The 18,802-nt window shown below is 42.6% G+C and overlaps 3 protein-coding genes across 3 annotated transcripts in view; 1 reads left to right on the forward strand and 2 right to left on the reverse strand.

Annotated features, from left to right (window-relative positions):
• On the forward strand, positions 1-17,896 carry LOC124194930 (glycosyltransferase 25 family member-like). The gene is made up of 10 exons (XM_046589330.1): positions 1-449; positions 927-1,155; positions 1,240-1,582; positions 1,647-1,766; positions 1,830-2,019; positions 15,400-15,474; positions 15,547-15,604; positions 16,107-16,234; positions 16,648-16,891; positions 16,964-17,896. The coding sequence occupies exons 1-10, from the start codon at positions 256-258 to the stop codon at positions 17,249-17,251; spliced, it is 1,869 nt and encodes a 622-aa protein (XP_046445286.1). The 5' UTR covers positions 1-255; the 3' UTR covers positions 17,252-17,896.
• On the reverse strand, positions 1,626-6,323 carry LOC124194931 (5-hydroxytryptamine receptor 1B-like). Its single transcript, XM_046589331.1, has 5 exons — positions 5,740-6,323; positions 3,928-4,091; positions 3,548-3,654; positions 3,059-3,475; positions 1,626-2,981 (listed from the first exon to the last, which is right to left on the reverse strand). The coding sequence occupies exons 1-5, from the start codon at positions 6,114-6,116 to the stop codon at positions 2,442-2,444; spliced, it is 1,605 nt and encodes a 534-aa protein (XP_046445287.1). The 5' UTR covers positions 6,117-6,323; the 3' UTR covers positions 1,626-2,441.
• LOC124194934 (adenylate kinase isoenzyme 1-like) overlaps positions 17,836-18,802 on the reverse strand; it is a 4,023-nt gene continuing 3,056 nt past the window's right edge. Inside the window, exons 6-9 of the mRNA XM_046589335.1 lie at positions 18,580-18,700; positions 18,394-18,506; positions 18,218-18,245; positions 17,836-18,100 (exon numbers count right to left, since the gene is read on the reverse strand). Of these exons, the coding sequence (XP_046445291.1) occupies positions 18,060-18,100; positions 18,218-18,245; positions 18,394-18,506; positions 18,580-18,700 (303 nt within the window). The 3' untranslated portion in view covers positions 17,836-18,059. The remainder of the gene's footprint in view (positions 18,101-18,217; positions 18,246-18,393; positions 18,507-18,579; positions 18,701-18,802) is intronic.

The raw sequence follows: 18,802 nt of genomic DNA on the forward strand, positions 1-18,802 counted from the left end.
TAGAAATTGCGCGGACTCTTTGTTTCTAAACAAATCGTCCCAGACTCCCGTCTTCTGTTGTCGACAGTCTCGAGGGGTGCGTCAAAAAGTTTTTCTAAACGTGGACGGAGGGGGGAAATCGTTGCAGCAGATGTAAAATTCCTTATCAGACATAGATCGTATTTCGTGCACTCTACCCTTGAGAAACATTTGAGTCCTAGTCCCGACTTCATTCTTACTCGTGGCGTCAACGTGGCAGCTCGCTTCCTTAAGAGAATGAGAACGTCCATCGGGGAGTTTATTACAGTGGGACTTTGCGTCTTTTTATTTGCAAGCTGCACACAGGCCACCTTTCGCGATGATCCCACTGTTCTCGTTACTTTGCTCGTCAGAAACAAAGCTCACACCCTACCCTATTTCTTAAAATTATTCGAAGAGTTGGACTACCCCAAAAATAGATTGACATTATGGTAAAGTGTTGATTATTCTTCAAAAATTTTTCTCTCCATCTTTTCCTCTTGTTCCAATGTTTCTTAATTGTGTCCATTCTTTTTAACAATGTTGGTGAGTGGCTTTTTCTATACTGCTCAGCGATGATCTTGTTTTATTCTGGGTGAAAGTGGATGGCCGTACATGTGTGTAGGAAGACCTACTTAAACTTTCTAGAATTTCCAAGCCCAGACCATGGCGTATTACTTTTATCAATGCTTCGTTGGTGAAGGAAGTCATTTAAAACATTTGCTCTAAAACTTTCCTTTGTCTATGACACTGCCCACACAGCGTTTATAAAAATAAATGGAAGCTTCCTCTATCTGTGTACCCTTCATGGTGGACTAGTAATACAAACAAAAAAATGTTGCATGAAACCGCTGACTCACATATTTCATATAATAATGTCAATTAATAACACAATTTTTGATGTTGATTTGTCAACATTGCCCCAACAGGATCAAGAGCGATCAGAACCAAGATCAGAGTCTGGAGATTATGAACAAATGGGTTTCTTCTGTCGAAAAATCCTACCACCACATTTATCACGAATTGACCACTACCTCCCCTTCCGCAGTCGATGATAAAATCCCAACCAATTGGACCGAGGAGCGATTCAAACACATAATCAATTTAAGAGAAGAAGCCCTGGATAAAGGGCGAGAACTTTGGGCCGATTTCGTTTGGGTAAATTGTTAAAACACGTCTAAATATTTAGGGATTTAAAAGTGGACATAATAACTAACACGTCCACGCCCTTTGTTTGTATAGTTTGTCGACTGTGATGTTTTCCTGACAAACAACCAAACGCTGAAGATTATGGTCAACACGAATTACCCTGTCGTCGCACCCATGCTCGACACGCTAAGTCTGTATTCCAATTACTGGTGCGGAATGGGCCTGGACTATTATTACCGACGAACCGATGAGTACAAACCGATCCGCGAGCGTGAAAACAAAGGCTGCCATCGCGTCATAGTCGTCCATTCCTGTTTCATGGTTGATCTCCGTCAAGTCGAATCCCAGCGGCTCACGTTCAAACCCGATAAAATCAACGGCTACAACGGGCCTCACGATGACGTCATCACCTTTGCCATTTCCGGATACTGGACTGGTACGTTATGCCTTGTCACTAAATAACATTACATTTCATTTCATTTTTGGGATTGTTTATTCAGATGTTCCAGTGTACATTTGCAATCAAATCAAGTTTGGCTACCTTCTCTCACCACTCGACGAGACTATGACGATCGAAGATGACTACGCCCAGTTGACCAACATCATGCTGGAAGCTTCGGGTAAATAATAAATTCTTTAATTAAATAAGACGATTGTTTTTGTAATGTCATCTTTTTGTATAGTGGACTTCCCAACCATGTCTGCTCACCAACAGCTGACGGAATTCGTGACGCCACCAGTCAAAAGCACTCTGGGCTTTGACGAAATTTTCCTCATCAATTTGGAGCGCCGTCCGGAGCGTCGACAACGCATGGAATGGTCCCTCAATCAGCTGGGCCTTCAACACAAATTGATCAACGCCGTCGACGGAAAGTAAGATTAAAGCCTTATATTAAATAAATATAATCTCGGGCCTGTCACTGGCAGTTATTCACGCCAGGGTGGAGTAGGAGGAGGATAGAACATGTATTACATTAATGTTTTTACACCGCGTCGATTGGTGCAAAAACAGAGGGGGAAAAAAGCAGCTGGGGACACAAGATCATGTCGATAAAACAATCGGGTTTGCTGACATCCATAAGGGAACACAAAAGAGAGAGAAATGTGCGCACCGAAACGTGAAACGACATTTTTTGGTTGTTGTGGGTGACTAAATATTGATATAGAACGCGATTGGTTGGTTCTAGACGCTTTAACCAACTTGTTTAGCTCGACAGTGTGAAGCCTCTTCTTTTTTCCAACCCATTTGTTTATTTTGTGTGCGTGTGTGTACGGACAAAGTCCCGCGAGCGTTTTCACTCTTGGAGGCGTTCGCTCTGATCGGCGACAACGGGCGGGTCGCGTTGGCGTGACGGTCCATCGTTGGCTGCCGGACCGCCGTTGCTGTTTGTCCGATTGATTTTCGGTTGGCTGAAGCGAATGGAGCGACGCGTTTGAACCTGCGACGGCAGATTGTGCATGGTTGACTGGGCCATTGAATTGTTGCCCAGCAGGAGACTGCGATTAAAATGAACCATGGTCCCGTCGTCTTCGGGTCCGCCGCCGCCCGTTTCGCCCCACCATCGGCAGCGGGGGAAGCATTTCGACAACAGCTGGTAGCGCATCCGGTGGAAAGCTACTTTAAAGTCTTTCATGCGGGCCGTGTAGATAATGGGATCGAGAAAAGATTTCAAAACGATCAAACAGTTGACGGTGATGCCGATGGGCAGAGTCACAATAGGATCGAGACTCTCGAACGTCACGATGCAATCCTTGCAGTAAACGATGAACCAAATCACGGCCGGCATCCAGCCCAGGATGAACGTGCCGACGATGAGCAGAGTAGTGATGATGGCCTGTCATTTGTTTTCAACGTTTATTATTAACTACTTTTAAATGGCTTATTATTTTGATTGAGTTTGTGGTGGGTTACCTTGACGTTTCGGTTGACGGCGTTGTTGCTATGATCGATACTCTCCGAGTTGGTCGAGGCGGAAGCTGGATTACGTTGGCGGTGGAGCGACGGCTTATTTCCAACGGTGGGAAAACGTCTGGCGGATGAAACGGATGACTGGTGATGCGAATGGTAGCGCAGACTAGTAGCCGATCCAGCTGCTGTTTCGACTGTGACGGTCGTGCTGTGTCCTCCACCCGCCGTTGTTGAGGAGATGGGCGTCGCGTGTCGAGAGCCGTGCTGGATCAAGGCCCTCCGATTGGCCTGGTGACGTCGGATGATGATGAAAATGTGGCCGTAGATGAAGATCATGAAGATGAGTGGAGCGAAAAAGAAACTGGCGTATTGTCCACGAAAGCGCAGCTCTCGGATGAAATCCGTTTTGCATCTCTGAGACTTTTTTTTTGAATCGATCGCGTTTTTAATCATCACCTGTTTTTAATTGAATTTGATTTTTTAAATTTTTACCTGAAATCCTTGATTCTCAATCGATGAGAAGTAAGCGAAAAGGGCAGCGTTCGGGACTATCCACAGGATGGCCATGCAGAAGCTGGCAGTCCGTTTGGTCATGATGGCTATAATAGAGATATAGATTGGGGATGGATAACACAAACAAAGCAATATGCGCCGAGTCGTCAATATTAGCTCGCCATTTGTTATCTTGGACTATATACGATATAGCAGAAGAGTACACACAATAACCAGCCTGTCCATCTCTTTTCTACACAAACATGGCGCTGGTGTTTAGGATAGGAAATGACCAATCAGACAATCAGTGGCCATCATCAAAGGCCCTCATCATAAAAGAGGACGTTCATTTCTATTTTTCTTTTTGTACGTGATTATACCGGCGTAGTGAAGCGGCCGGGCGATGCCGATGTAGTGGTTGACGGCCAGAGCTAATAGGTGGAAAACGGTGACGATGACAGCCGCCAGTCGGATGGCTTCCATGGCCAGCATGCTGCAAGGGCCCCAGTCCGGTATGTCAAGGTTGTACACTTTGGGCAGTAAACTTGAAAAAATAGCCAAATTGATCATTGGTTAATTTTGGTATGGTATGGGACTGACTACACATTTATACGATTCTCGTGTGCAATTGATTGACAATATTTTTCATTTATTTCTTGACGGTCTGCCTATTGATTTTTTCTGCGACCCCCCACTGCGTATATTTTGGTGCCTGGATAGATGATGGGGCGTGGTTGATTACTCCCCAACGCCATAAAGTGTCAAAACTGTTTATGTGGTCGCTCTGACATCGTACTGTAGGGCCCACGCGATCAGTGTTTGTCAACAGGCCCAGCAGCTGCAGATAGCACTTGTAACACTCATCTTTCTAGTCGTCTATTATATATGACGTGTATTGAGTTCGTCATGTTGTCTTATTCATCACAAGTGTCGATTTCCCGCTGGGTTTTCAGCTGTTTACTCTATCGACGTTTCACACACTTTTCTCACAAATCTCTTTTTCTCCTACCAACTTTGTTAGTTGATATTTCAGAGCCGAAAGTGCAGTGCTTTGCCCATCTATAAATAGAATTCGCCGAAGGAAAGATCCGACATCAATTTCCAGAGCCAAAGAAAATGCCACCATTTATACTAGTCGAATGAAACAGAGAAGATGTAGACGGTAGCGTTACAACTTGTGATTGGGTCGTTTCCTTTTCCCCCCGGAGGACAAGCATCCATCTGGATCGTACTGTACCTTTTTTCTCTCTACGCACTCGCTGATGTATTAGCACGTAAACGAGACAATCGATCGCATTGGGGGGACTTGTTACGTGTATTATATTTAGACCGCAGTCTGTCTAGATACCTTTTCGTGCGTACTGTCCGTTTCATGTGAGTTTGTGTACAAGTTAGATGTCTCTCATCCCCCCCTATGTGTAACAATAGGATTGTCGTTGGAGCGAAATGCCATCCAGCTGCGCGTTCTTGTTTTTTCCATCAAAATCTAATTCTCCGGTCGCGAATCGCTAGGCTTTTGGCGGTCAAACGTCATCGTGTGCGGCTACCGGAAAGAAACACGCAACCCCTAAAAAAGAATGAAACAAAGCCCAAATCCTACATGTAAGATGAAGTATAACCTTCATTTTCTTTTGACGTCGAGTGGGGAGGTTGTGCGTCTCTTTTGTTGTGTCCTAATGGATCCCTCGGAAATATTTTTGGCCCTCCCGTATCTCTTTCCCATTTGGGCTAGCGGGAGTAGATGGAAGAAGAAGACATGTTCTATTAATTGGACGATCGTTCGATTCATCCTCTGGCACACTAATGGAATCAATATTCTCACTTCTCGTGTTTCTCTCCGTCCATTCTTTGCGTCATTTTCTACTTTGTCCCATGTCAACGAGCTGGATAGAAGAAAGTGCCATCCAGACTCGTCATAATGAGCGTCTCGTTAGATCCGCTGTCCCAAGGTTGAACGTATTTCAATCCCATCGCCATATTAAATAGACTTAAATTCTACAGTCTGGAGAGTTGAACGATATCACCATGGATATCACAGGTATTGAGTTGCATCAAAGCCAACAACCTCGATTCGTGACGTAAAACTTAACCATGGAGATTCTCCATGATTAAGTTTCCATTGGAGATCCATCCATTGGAGCAACTTTCATGAGACGGACAAATGAGCGTCGAATGAAATCGATGATGTTTACCTGTTGAAAACGAGTCCCAGTCCGACGGTGAGTGAGGCGACGGCGTCAGCAGCGGCCAGACTCAAACTAAAGTACATGGTCGGCGTGAGCGGGCGGCGCATCCACCTGGCCGCCACGACGATGAAGACGTTGAGCAGAAACGTCAGAGCGCAGAAGAAGATCAAAACGGGCGTCCACGTCTGGTAGATTTCCGTAATGTTTTGCGTCGACGACGAGTCCCGGCCATCATCGTCCGCCTGAACGACTCGGCTCTCGTCGTCCAGCGCGTTGCTGTTGCAGTTGCCAATGCCGTGACTGCCGTTGAACCACAAGCACGGCCAAATCTCGCCGTCTCCATTTTCCAGTCCGGTGGCCGGCGAGGCCGAAGACGACCACATCACTGATGCCCCACTCAAATGTTTTAATTCAACTCTGGGCGACGTGACATGACGTGGGCGGCGGAATTCACTTTTCCACGCTCATAATGAACGACTTGATGGGCGACCTTTCAACAATCAACTGATTGGCCTATTAAGAGAAAAGTGAAGTTGCTGGCGCTTGGCTGGAAACCTGTCCGACTATTGACGGTTCCTCCCGCTGCTGCTGGATGTTGCCCGCGCTCCTATATTTGTCCGCCTACACTCTCAGTGGCACAATCTTGCCAGGCTGGACTCTCGACTGGGCGGGAACATTTAATATTCCATGGCGTGGGGAGGGGATGCTGAATAGACGCGCATGCCCGACGCCTTTTCTCATCGTAGAAAATAAAAAAGTTGATCGCATTTTCTTTTTTTTAAAATTACTAGAGAACAGGCCGGTCTATAAATATATATTTCCAATCTATATAGCTGCTGCTGTGCGTACGCGGATAATGTAAGCCCTTTCACTTGTGTGTTCTATGTAGACAAAGGCTGACCGCCCACCGTGCTGCCCGCGTCTCCTTTTTGACTAATAGCTTTTACATCTTGGCGGATAGGTTCTATAATCTAACAATTTTTTGGATGTGTTGGGCATGTCAAAGTCTTCTGTTTTTGGGCATCGGCGGCCCCGTCATCGCAATTCGCTTCTTTTCCAGCAAATGACGGAATCTTTCAAGCCCCCTTTGACTGGTGGCATTGTTCGAACTAGCCTATTGCGTCGTGCGCCCAAAGTGGTGTCCGATATCTATAGACGTTTTTCCCACTTTATAGTAGGCTCGATGGACCTTTTAGACCTTAGATATTATTATACTGCACTCTGACTCTTCTTCTCGACGAGCTAAAATCAGTCAAAACATGCGATAAATCTCTCACTCGATGCTTTGCTCTCCGGGCCAGCCGCCATCTGAATTTACTATACCCCCCTCCAGCAGCAGTCTCAGCAGTCGCTCCCGTATTTTTGTGATAGCGCCCGCCTTTTGTTGTTGATGCATCAGGCGCCTGACGACGTCGGATGCGAAGACGCCGCGCCTTATATAAACTCCCCTCACCCCCCACTAGCTAGCTAGCAAAAGTCGTTTGGAATGCATTACCCCAGCAGCTAGCAGCTAGCAGCTTTTTCGACAACCAAAAAGGCGATGACGAATGAAACGACATGTCGAACGCCATATCGTCCGTGCTTTTCATCTCGATTGAAGGCCTACACCACCGCAACTTTTTATTTTTAGTTTCAATCATGTCGGCGTGGTAGATCAAGTCTACACGCACCATTTCACTCCCCATGGGTCTCTCTTTTTAACAGTCTAACCCCGCCACAAAGTACACATCTTTGGCATTTCATTCCAACTATGTGCTGCTGCCACTAGCTAGCCTATATTTGATTAGGCTTTAGATGCAAGTTGAACTGTGTATAACTGTCACTTTGTGCTGCTGTCTGGGTTCCTTAAACAAATATGCGGCTCCTGCTGCCAGCAGTCGACCAATCTTTTACATCTTCCAACTTTGTGAAACCGAGTGACTCTCGGCATATTCCGGCGGTAATAAATCGGGGTGGGGTCGGGGCCATTGTGTGTGTGTTTAGTCGGCACGTGAAATGTCTTCAACTTGTTGTGTGGAAACCTTGGGACGGCTGCTGGCGATATTGTGCGGAGCTCGCCCGACGACAATCTATATATTTCACCGTCTGCGTCCATCACTGAAGCAACGGGCGCAATTCTATAATGTTGGCGATTCATCCGCAAACAGAGACTCGGACAATACGGTCGGTTGCCGGGCAGGTTGCTAGGATGACAATATTATTTTGATTTTTTCAAAAAGATATCCCCAATATTTTAACTATATACTTTCACAAGGAGAGCCGCTCTTGTGTGTGCGCACACACATTCTATATATTATACCGTCGTCGTCGGCGGTATACGGATAGCCAAAGCTCTTTTTCAAAAACTTATTTGCATTTCCATTTATCAAGTGGTGTTTATGTAAATATGCCGATATACCCCCACCGTCCTGTCGCCGGAGGCCTATGATGTAAAAGGTTTCGTCAAATTGAATATGTGGCAAACAACCAGCATGTTGTTGAATCCTCTTACTTATTGAATTTCCCTTAGCATGAAACCAATAGTAAAAGAGACACATCTTTACGAATTTCATCCGGAAAATTCTGGCGAAAAAAAAGATGCTGGCACGCTTCAACAACATTCTTAGAAATTGCATGTACAGCGGGCTGTAGACATTGAACAGACGCCCAGTGAGGTGCGTTGCGCGTTCTTCTATATCCTCCATCGTCATCGACCGGTAGAAAAGAAATAAAAAAAAACGTGAAAGTTTGATATTGTCAACCTGCGCACATGTAGACAGACACATTTTGATGAAAAAAAGTGGAAATAGACGATGGAATTGTGCTGCATGGTTCATCCTATCACAACACTGGATTGTTTTCTTTGGGTTTTGATCAACGTTTTTTTTTCATTACACGAGGATAGAGGATAGTCCAGGGTAGCGTCGTTCAACCCCCACCCACCAGCAGCAGTTTCCTTCCGCTCGGCTCGCCTCTATCTAACCCACCATGGATATAAGCCGGAATTGTGTGTGCTGGCCAGCCGGTCACACAATATAATATACCAGGGCTTTCTTTTCTGATATATTCTTGGTCCCCGCGTCATAAATAAATATTTCTATGATAATAAGACCGAATGACAGGAAAAAGGGGGCGAACGAATAATATATACGATAGAATCTTAATCTTTTTTATAGAAACGGTTGAATAATCGATAACAAATGGGCGGCATACCTTAATATCTCCTACATAAATCACAATGAGGCAACCACCGACTGTGCTGCCTTTGTCAAAGAATCTAATTCTTTTCCTTAGAAAAATGTGTCAATGTTGTACACATTTTATCTTTTATTTCACATCGTCTCTAGTTGTTCCTTTTTGTCTTTCATCTGCAACAAGAATATTGGTGCACCATCTACTTGACATGTATAGCGTCATACCTTTTTCCCATCTATCTACCATGTTTCTTATTCGCAATCGGCTTATAAACTTATCGGCTTGGCTTCTCTCGTCGATCACGCAGACTGGCAGCAGGCGAAATTTGATTGACGCCGTTGCTCTATTCAAGTTGATAGACTTTCCAGCATCTATACGATAATAAATGCACAGTCTGTCTTTGTTCAAACAGTTCAAAGCGTTCGCTATAGCTCTCTTGATACAAGAGCTTGATGACACTTTCCATTTTTTGGAAATTTTTCATCTCTAGTTTTATAGGCTACCCACTTAGGTATAAGACAAACTTTTTGACAAGTTGGGAGAGAGATAGTGACAAGGGGCCATTGATTGAGCCCCCAGATATAGTCTGTGGCGTCCTTTGGGATGGCAAACGAATTTTCGAACATGTAATAGAGAAACTAAACGACACCCAGGGTCAACAATCTCAAAAGTTCCTTGTTTGTGATTTCTAAAAGGCTCTTTTTTTCTGCCAGCATCATCACAATATGCATTCTGTGTATATCCTTTTCTTTTTATAAACTATACTTTTTCTATTTTTGATTTCTCCCCGAATCTTAATAGTCATCAAAGTCTTTTGTTGATACGCACAACAAGGGGGCGAATCAACATCCATCGAATATTGCCGTTTTCTTTTTTGGGTGGAGATTTTTCCGATCGTGTACAGCTTGTATAAAGACGCATCGACATATACACGCCAATGAGGAAGTCGAACGACAGCAGAGAAGCCTTACAGCAGTTTGTCTACTACCAAAATTCCAGCGAAAGTCTAATTGAATTTGAGCGCGCCAAATTCAAACGAGCTTGTATAGATGATACGCAGTGACCTAGAAAAATGATGTATCATCTTCTCTTTTGGTTTCTTTTCTCATTGCGCTTTCTTCCACCCCTATTACTCTTGACTCTAAACGAGATTGCTGGGCGGACAATTGTTTTATACAGAATGGGGAAAAATAAATCACAAGCACTCGGCGCATCAACTGCGCATATAGAGGAAAGACGGGGGGCGCTGGCTATTTGTTGGCGTCGATTGTTTAGCAGCTGTGCCCACTCTTCTCCACGGCTCTCGTTTAGTTATTTATTTTTAAAAAACGTGTTGATCGAGTCGATTTGGACACACGGCACAAAATAAGAAACATATCCCGAAGCATAAGAGACTAGAGAGAGAGAGTTTACCTTTTCTTCTTGTTCAAGGAAGACAGCGTCGAGCTAGATACACACACCCATTAGCCTCCTCCTCCGGATCTATAACAGAGGCTATCACCTAAACAAATCCGACTAAATAACGAATGTCTATATAGCCTAGATGAAAGGAGTATATCAGAGCTTAACTTTTGGTCTTTATACATTTCAAACATGAAACCAAGAGATATACGAACTATAACGGAGTGACGTCTATCGAAACTGAATTTGCATGCGTGGTTCATACGAGACGGGGAAAAAGCCAAGTTAAGAGGAACGTGTAATCCATTCTACGTTCTATCCGGTTCTATCTAATCTTTTATACGTAGTATCATTCCGAATCGGATCGGCTGATTTAAAATTCTCAGACTATTCCGATCTTAATGGAATAGAATCTTAGTTGAGACTTTGTCAACCGGAAACTGTCGTACCGGTACACCTAATCTATCGAATGTCATGAGCCTCCCACACTGTCGTGATCTATACTTCCTGTCTTCTTTTGTTTTTCATTCGCCGTCACTTCGGCATATTGAAGTAAATGAGCTTATATTTGGTGTCACTATAGTTGACAGCAGGCTATCGAAACAAATGTCAACTGGTGATTGACAAGCCCCTTCCGTTCTTTGTTGATGCCTCATTATTGTTATGGCTTCATACAAGATAAACCTATACGGCGTCTATTATGGATATCAAACATATAGACTTTGCTGATGGAAAACTTGAGCTCCGTTACATCATTACTTGATGAGACTATAACTTTATGAATAACATGCCAACCACTGCCATGAGTTTTAGCACCTTTTTTTCCCGTCTTAAATTAAATTTAAAAAAGGGTCGTATTATACGCGTATTGTACACTTGCATGACGCCATTGCAAAATTGAAATTCGCGCCAGATAATGTTGAGTGACATTTCCGTTGTGACCGCCTGATATAATATAGGCTGTTTGGACTGCTGCTGCTGGCCTTTGGCTTGGCTATACGATATCAATGCAAGATCCTGCTTGGCTTTTCAACAGAGTTTTGTGAATGACGCGTCCTCCCTAAAGTATTGAATTCGAAATTCTACGAAATTGAATGACGCAAGTTCATTCAAAAAAAAATGACGGAATGTTTTTGTTTCAAATTTTAGATTTTTAATGATGAGCAGAATCAACGTCAAGTGTATCAAATAAAGATTGTATTATTCAGTCTACAGTTAACTCTTAACGTCATTCGAGCGTGACATCAATGGGCAACAGAGTCTAAGGGGGGCGAGACTTTTTCACGCGACTCTCAATATTTACGAGTGCGAGAGAGTTGTCGAGTAGTTGAGTTTTTCTTTGACGCCCCTCTTCCTTTTGCCGTCGAGCTTGTTAACGATCCTTCCCCACTTGATTCTGCAATTATAGATAAATATAGATATTCTGTCCTGACTTAAATTATCCGCACTTTTGGGTAGAGCTTGATTCCACGTATCCTGAAATAATGGATCCATGTACTAAACAGAGCAAAACATCTATTCAGGCCCTGTGACTCTTTTGCTTCAATAGATGAAATGAGCCGTTCAAACTGGCGGCCTTGTTGTGAGACGCCATGTTTATTTTATGCCCCGTCATTAATGCCATCACCTTATTCCCAATTTCGGGATCCCTTTGGGCGAGTCTTTTCGGTACATCCCAACTGCTGCTGCTGCTGCGTGTATAACGTCCTCCATCTATCCAGGCCTTTGCGCTCCTCTCGTTGGCATACTGCCTTATTCAGCATGCAAACGGCTCCGCGGATGAATCTAAACATCCAACAGCCTTTGCTTGGATGTGCTGCTGCTGTACCAAAATGTCAACAAACGAGATAGACCTTGTTTTTCTTTCTTCCGCGCCTTTTTTCCCTTATAGCCCATCGTGTTTTCCATATGCTAAACAACAATTTTTGGACTCGCGCCTTTTATATTATTATTCGTCGCTTTTATTTTGTTTTTTGTTTTTTTCACGCTGCTCCCGCGTCACACACGCTATGCAGGATCTGCATACTGCGAAAACACACAGTTGAAAATAGTGTTGCTGTATATTCCGTCAATGGCGCCGAATATATAAGAACCTATATCGCTTTAGAGATTCGTATATTAGTCGGTCGCTTACAGATGCTGGCCAGAAATGACCTTTCCTCTTCATGTCCCATAGGAAATTGGATCACTTTTGGCTGCTGGCCTTTAAAATTATGTAACAGTTTATCAGGGTATCAAAAAGAAAGTCACTATATTCAGTGGAAACGTTTTAATTTCTGATTAAACATCTCGAAAAAACCACTTGTGACTTGTGTGTCTGTTTTAGCGACACAACTCGACTAGCTATTAGAGTATAGTTGTCCGGCATTTTTCGTTTTATTACCCCCGCGGTTGCTGGAACTGGAAGGTTCTCCGCGTATTATTTAGTGTCGGCTGTATATACGCGGATGTAATGGATTGAAGCACTTGGATAAATTGAGCTCACCGGCGCTCTTTCGTGCGGATTCGCTTGCCCAAAATGAAAAAAAAGGCTCGAAAGGAGAGGGACGGAATGCGGACGACGAATTTTATTGAACGATCGGCATCGGCACGTCCGCAGGGGGGAAAGGTTTCACGATCCGTCGAGAGATCGACGGAGTGTATGGGTGAAACCCCCCTCGTCTATTATAGACCCCCAATTCGATTTATTTGATTACGTGATCGTCACGCAACCGACATTTGCTGTTTGCTGTTGGCTCAGCGGTCGTTCACCGACTGCCAAATCGCACAAAAACTTTGTACTTTTTTAGATCAGGTCACCGGGAACTCTACGGATCGAATCCATCAGCCGAGCGAACTTAGCTACCAATCAAAGTCGGAATCCTCTTTTTTCCTTTTCCCGTCTATTCATTATCGCCGTACCATTTCCGTTCCGCGGATCCATGCGGAACTAGTCGGATTATAACGGAAGATGTTGAAACTGTGGCTGCGAAATCGCACAGGGACAATATAAGAGTACCGTTCACCGGTAATGAGAGAAGAAAATTATTTTCTTCATTAGTTGGACTGGTTCCACCGCCAATCCTTTACGATTATGAAAATAAATATATACGAGTTAGACTTTTTGACGTTCAGACGACAACTTCAACGATCCCTTTGTTCCTAGATTCTAAAGGATTATATTGTCTTTTTGTTTTTCAAGTTCTTGATTGAAAAATGATGGTACTGAAATCAGGTCCTCGACATTCTTTCTCTAAACTTCATTAAAGCCAGATATTCAAATCATGTCATTCCAATATAGGCGACTATACCTCTGAAATCGTTTTTCACAGTCAGAAGCAGAGTCGGATTTTTTGAAACGACCCAGACATGTCTGGCTTAGGCTATTCAAGTTTTGTCTTCGATAGAAAAAAACTAATCAAAAAATGTCAATAACAAACAAAATTACAGATGGAACGTTGATGGATTGATTTTTCCAAGCTTCTGTTGGAATATAGAATCGTGCAAAAAGATATTTAGACTTTTCAATGTTGATCCAACTCTATCGCACAACCTCCCTGACCTACATTTGTGTTAAATAAAGAAATGTACGGAGAGCCGATGTCTTGGTCGTGTGGTTGACGCATCGACGCACACACATTTATACATTGCTATGTGCTAGAAACAGCGCGATCGATCAATCCCAACGACCGCCGGATTTACGGTTCTTTTTACCCCAGCCATTCTCAGCAACTGAATTGAAAGATTGAATCGACGTGACATTCGGCGACCATCCGGATCAAAAATATTTTTATAAAACTCCCAACTCAAATATTTTCCTTTAGTCCATACGAATCGATTTGAAAAAACCGCCAAATCTATTTTTTTTTATTTTAATATTAATAAGGTCGATTGCAATTGGTGCCAATACGAATTTCACCTGTTATCTCGTGTTGTGAACTTGGAATTGATGTTCTACTTTTTGACTTTGGTAAATCTAGGCTTTTCGTGATGTATCTCACACTGAAAAGAAGCGTCTTGAATATGCCTAAGCTTCTATGTTGGAAATTGAATCAGCTGTCACTACAAAGGCGTACAAAGGCTGCTGTTTAACCTAATCATTCGAGTTACTGGGATTCAGCTGCCCTTATATTTGCATAGAATAATGACTGCAGCTGATGTAACTTTCACGTTTTTCCTTTTGTGAAAGAAGAAGAGATGTCGGAAAGAATCACGATGGGATACGTGCGTGAGGGGGATCGATTGTGTCAAAGAAGAATAGGCCTAGAGAAAAGGAAACTATATACGGTTATATATATTATTTGACTTGTTGAGAGAAACGCGATTTTTGGTTCCGCTGAGCCGACGTAGTAGCGTACGTAGTCGACAAAGGATATAAAGAAAACTAGACATGTGCATTGTGTTCCTCGTGTATGGGCATACATGTATTCCTACTCTATTATTATGTACGGGAAATATTCCTGCACACTGGGAATTGTCAAACGACAATGCAATTGGGACGTCTTTGGCTTTTGTATTATAGTACACGAACTTATTGTAGCCCAGTAAGATGTATAAAAATAACCCGATATTATTACAGCAGAGCTACTTTTGTAGTACATTGTTAAAAGGCAAAATCAATGGACTCCGCGTGTGCCACTCGCGCTACCAGCTCGATGCTATTGTAATTACCAGCAACGTGTTGCATCTTGTGCGTCGCTATGGCGACACAATTCGACTCAAGACACTCCCGTTCGATATAAAAGTCAAAAGTTATTTCTAAAAGACCCAGATTTTGTCGTTGCCTGGCTCGGTGAATTTATTTAGTCCATAAATCGCAACTGGATTTTTGTTTTCTGCAACATTATTAAATGTGTATTTTTAGCTCCGTTACGTGTGTCTTACGTGTTGACTGCGTAATAGTTCAAAATTCGTTATAAAAGGCATAACTGCTAAAGTTTAAAAGTTTGGGTTGAATTTCGCTCTTTTATGAATTGGAAATGGCATGTGGAATAATTTCCTAGTCAAGTGCGTCATATAGGTTAAGTAACAAGTGACAGTCAAACGGAAACCGCAATCTCATTCAAAAATATTAAATTTATTTTCTGTGTAAATTTTTGATTGGATTTCCAGATCGCTGAATGATTCATATGTCGCCTCGTTGGGTATTCGGATGCTCCCCAACTTTGCCGATCCCTATCACCATAGGTATTGTATAACATATGTAAACTAACCTATCATAGATGTAATAGATTCCATTTCCCCCTCTCATCAATTCAGGGCCATGACCATGGGAGAAATCGGATGCTTCCTCAGTCACTACGCCATTTGGCAAGAGGTACTGTGAATAATTCAACTTCAAAAATCTTAGTTTTCATTCAGAAGTCGAAGTTTGTCACTTCCGTTTTATTTTTATTTTTTTATTTCGGCCATCAATTTCATTTCTAAGTTGAAAATCTGAACTTATCGAAGATTTCTTATTAAAAAAATCAAAAGTTCATAAGTAAATCACAAGTTATCGAATATTTCTTTTGCATCATATCATTCCCCTGTCAAATAATCGATTTATTACGTCAGCTTTTGCGATTTTGAATTTCAATCAGCGTCACTGGTGTGGAGTTGACTAAGTGATTGACGCAAAAATTATTCCTAAAGTCCAAAATCTTTTTACATTCGACCATCAATTTCATTTTTCAAGTGAAAGTCTAAAGTTATAAATTATTTATTATGCATCACATAATTTCCCTGTCAAAAAAATCGATTACGTAAACTTGTATATAGAGTTGACGACTCAAAAATTATTTCTAATCCATTCCTCTTTTTTTATTTCATTTCTTCAGATTGTCGACCGACAACTTTCATCCAGCATCATCTTCGAGGACGACATCCGCTTCGAATCCAACTTCGTCAAGAAGCTGGCCGATCTTGTCAACGAGGTTGATCGTTTGAAAGTCGACTGGGACTTGATGTAAGCCAACAGAATAAAAATAACAGTCACCGCTGTTCTCTTTCTCTCTGATTTCCGCTCCAACTCCGATAGTTTCTTTTCTTTTTTCACCGAATTTTATTGATTTTCCAACGTAACTTTCGCGCCCCCCTATCAGTCGCCTTTTTCTCTTTTTTGGGCCATTTTTATTGCCATCATTTGTTGTTGTTGTCGCTTTCCTTTTATCCTATTTCCCAGCAGGCTATCAGTCTTATTGGTTAGAGCTTTCAGTGTTATACTGTCCAACTATTCGTGATGGTAAAAAAAAGAAACGTGTTGTCCTGACGCTGAGCTCGACGGCTCCCAATCCGTGTGATGTGTCGAAGCGAAAAAAACAAAAATAGCGCCAACCATTTGCTGATTATCTAATCGGTTTCATATTAAACATTATACAGTTACCTCGGCCGCAAAAGACTCAAGCACGAGAACGAGACCTGGGTGGAGGGCAGCCAACTCTTGGTCAACGTCGAGTATTCCTACTGGACTCTGTCCTACATTCTGAGCAAACGCGGAGCCGAGAAGCTGCTCAAGGGCGAGCCTTTCGGCCAGCTGGTCCCCGTTGACGAATACCTGCCCATCATGTTCGACCGGCACCCGGAAAGCCGCTGGAGGGAAGCGTTCCCCAATCGCAATTTGAAGGTATTATATTACGCTATTTTTAAAAGCTGGCCAATAATTGTTATACAATATTTTATTATTTTTATAAAAAAGGCTTTCTCCATCGCTCCTTTGCTGGTCTATCCGACCCACTACACCGGAGAGGCCGGCTACATTAGCGACACGGAATCGTCGGAAATCGTGCCGGACAGTGTCAGAAACGCGTCCGGCAAAGACGCCAAGACGGGCAAAGGTTCCAAGGAAATTGAAATCGAAGACAAGACCCCCAAAGTCGAATTACCGGCCCTCGGCGAAACCGGGTCCGTCACCGACACCACAAGTGCATCTTCTTCTTCTTCGACTATCGAAGAAATCGGCAAGGAATTTCATTCCGAGCTCTGAATAAGTGATGATTCGCAATAATTAATCAAACGGATAAATCAGATGAATGGAAGAGAAAGAAATCTGACTGTAGCAGCACATTTCCCTCGTATAGTAATGTCAATTTGATTTTGAAAATCCTTCATTTTCCATTTAAAAAAAAATTATAATTCAAAAAAAATTGTGAAATTCCTCCCAATCCTATCATTAGTGTCCTAATTGGCTATGCAAAAGTCACAAGAAATATTTTTTTGTTTAGTCCACATGAACTCTACTATTACTACCGGCGATGGATGTGGGCGATTCCGCTTATGATCCAGTCACCCAGTTTTCTGAATCTATTGGCCTGTTTTGTTTTGTTCTTATTGTCTCCATTTCTGCCATGTCGTCGACGACGAGCTCTGGAGTTCGTTATTATGCAAATTACCTGGGTCTCGATCCCTTTTGACCGTTGCCCATCTACAACCTGACTCTCTCAAAAGGAATCTTTTTTAAAAATTTGAAATCACGTCAGGACATCTCAGCGCGTTCATTGCAGGCAGTGCTTTTATATACCAACTGCTTATACTCGTTCATTTCTATTTTAGTGCGTATGCCAAAACCAAAACTCTGTATTCGTGTATATGACAAACCTGTCCATCAGCATCACATACACTGCAGTACGAAGGAAGACAAAAGCAAAAGAAAAACGAAACAAATCTTTTTATTTTTTTAAAACACTCTTTTGCTGCTGATGCTGGAGGCCACCTTGATATTATTAAGTTGGGTGTGTCTACTGAAGAAGTCTATTTATAGAGGAGTCACCAACCAAAGGGCAAAGTCTTCCGGTTTATGACAGGGTTTCTAAGGCTTCCGAAACTTTCTGGAAAACTAAAATAAAGTGCAAAAGTAAGTTAGTGAACTGCTTGTCGTTTGTCCCCTGGGGCATATCCTATATGCCTTCAGAGGGTGAAATAAAATTTAATTGGGTTTAGTCTGTCTATATACCTTCGTCCGGGTGAGCTTCGGCCGAAATCTGCCAAAATAATAAAATAAAACATCACCGTCAATTTATCCTTATATATTATAGCTGTGATTATATTATTAAACTAGGTCCAATATGATTAAAAGATATTTTTTTAAAATAGTCAGCAGGCTTTATTTTTCTAACTTAAATAATTTACCGTTCGACATTTAGTGCCGTAATGTTCGACAACGGGCAGCGAGTGTTTATGGAAAGTGTCGAGCCGCTTCCGGATGGTTTCTTCGTTGTCGTCGACGCGCCCGGATGTCAAACCTTTTTTCCAACATATTCAAACGAGAATTTAATTTAATTCTTAAAACGAATTTTTGTTTTTAAAATTGCTCACCGCGATTCATCAAGCGCGCAGTCATGACGTCGTCACTGACTTCAAAGTAAATGACCAAGGCACACGGATTGATTTCACTCTCAAACTGAATTCCCTGTGCCACTTCACGCGGATAGCCGTCCTTGAATTGGTCAATGAAAGATTAGATGACTTATTGGCTTTGGGCGATAAGCACGCGAAAACTAAATATCTAGGCGAATAAAACCGCATTGAAACGAAAATT

The sequence above is a fragment of the Daphnia pulex genome, chromosome 5, assembly GCF_021134715.1.
Source record: "Daphnia pulex isolate KAP4 chromosome 5, ASM2113471v1".
NCBI classification, from domain to species: Eukaryota; Metazoa; Arthropoda; class Branchiopoda; order Diplostraca; family Daphniidae; genus Daphnia; species Daphnia pulex.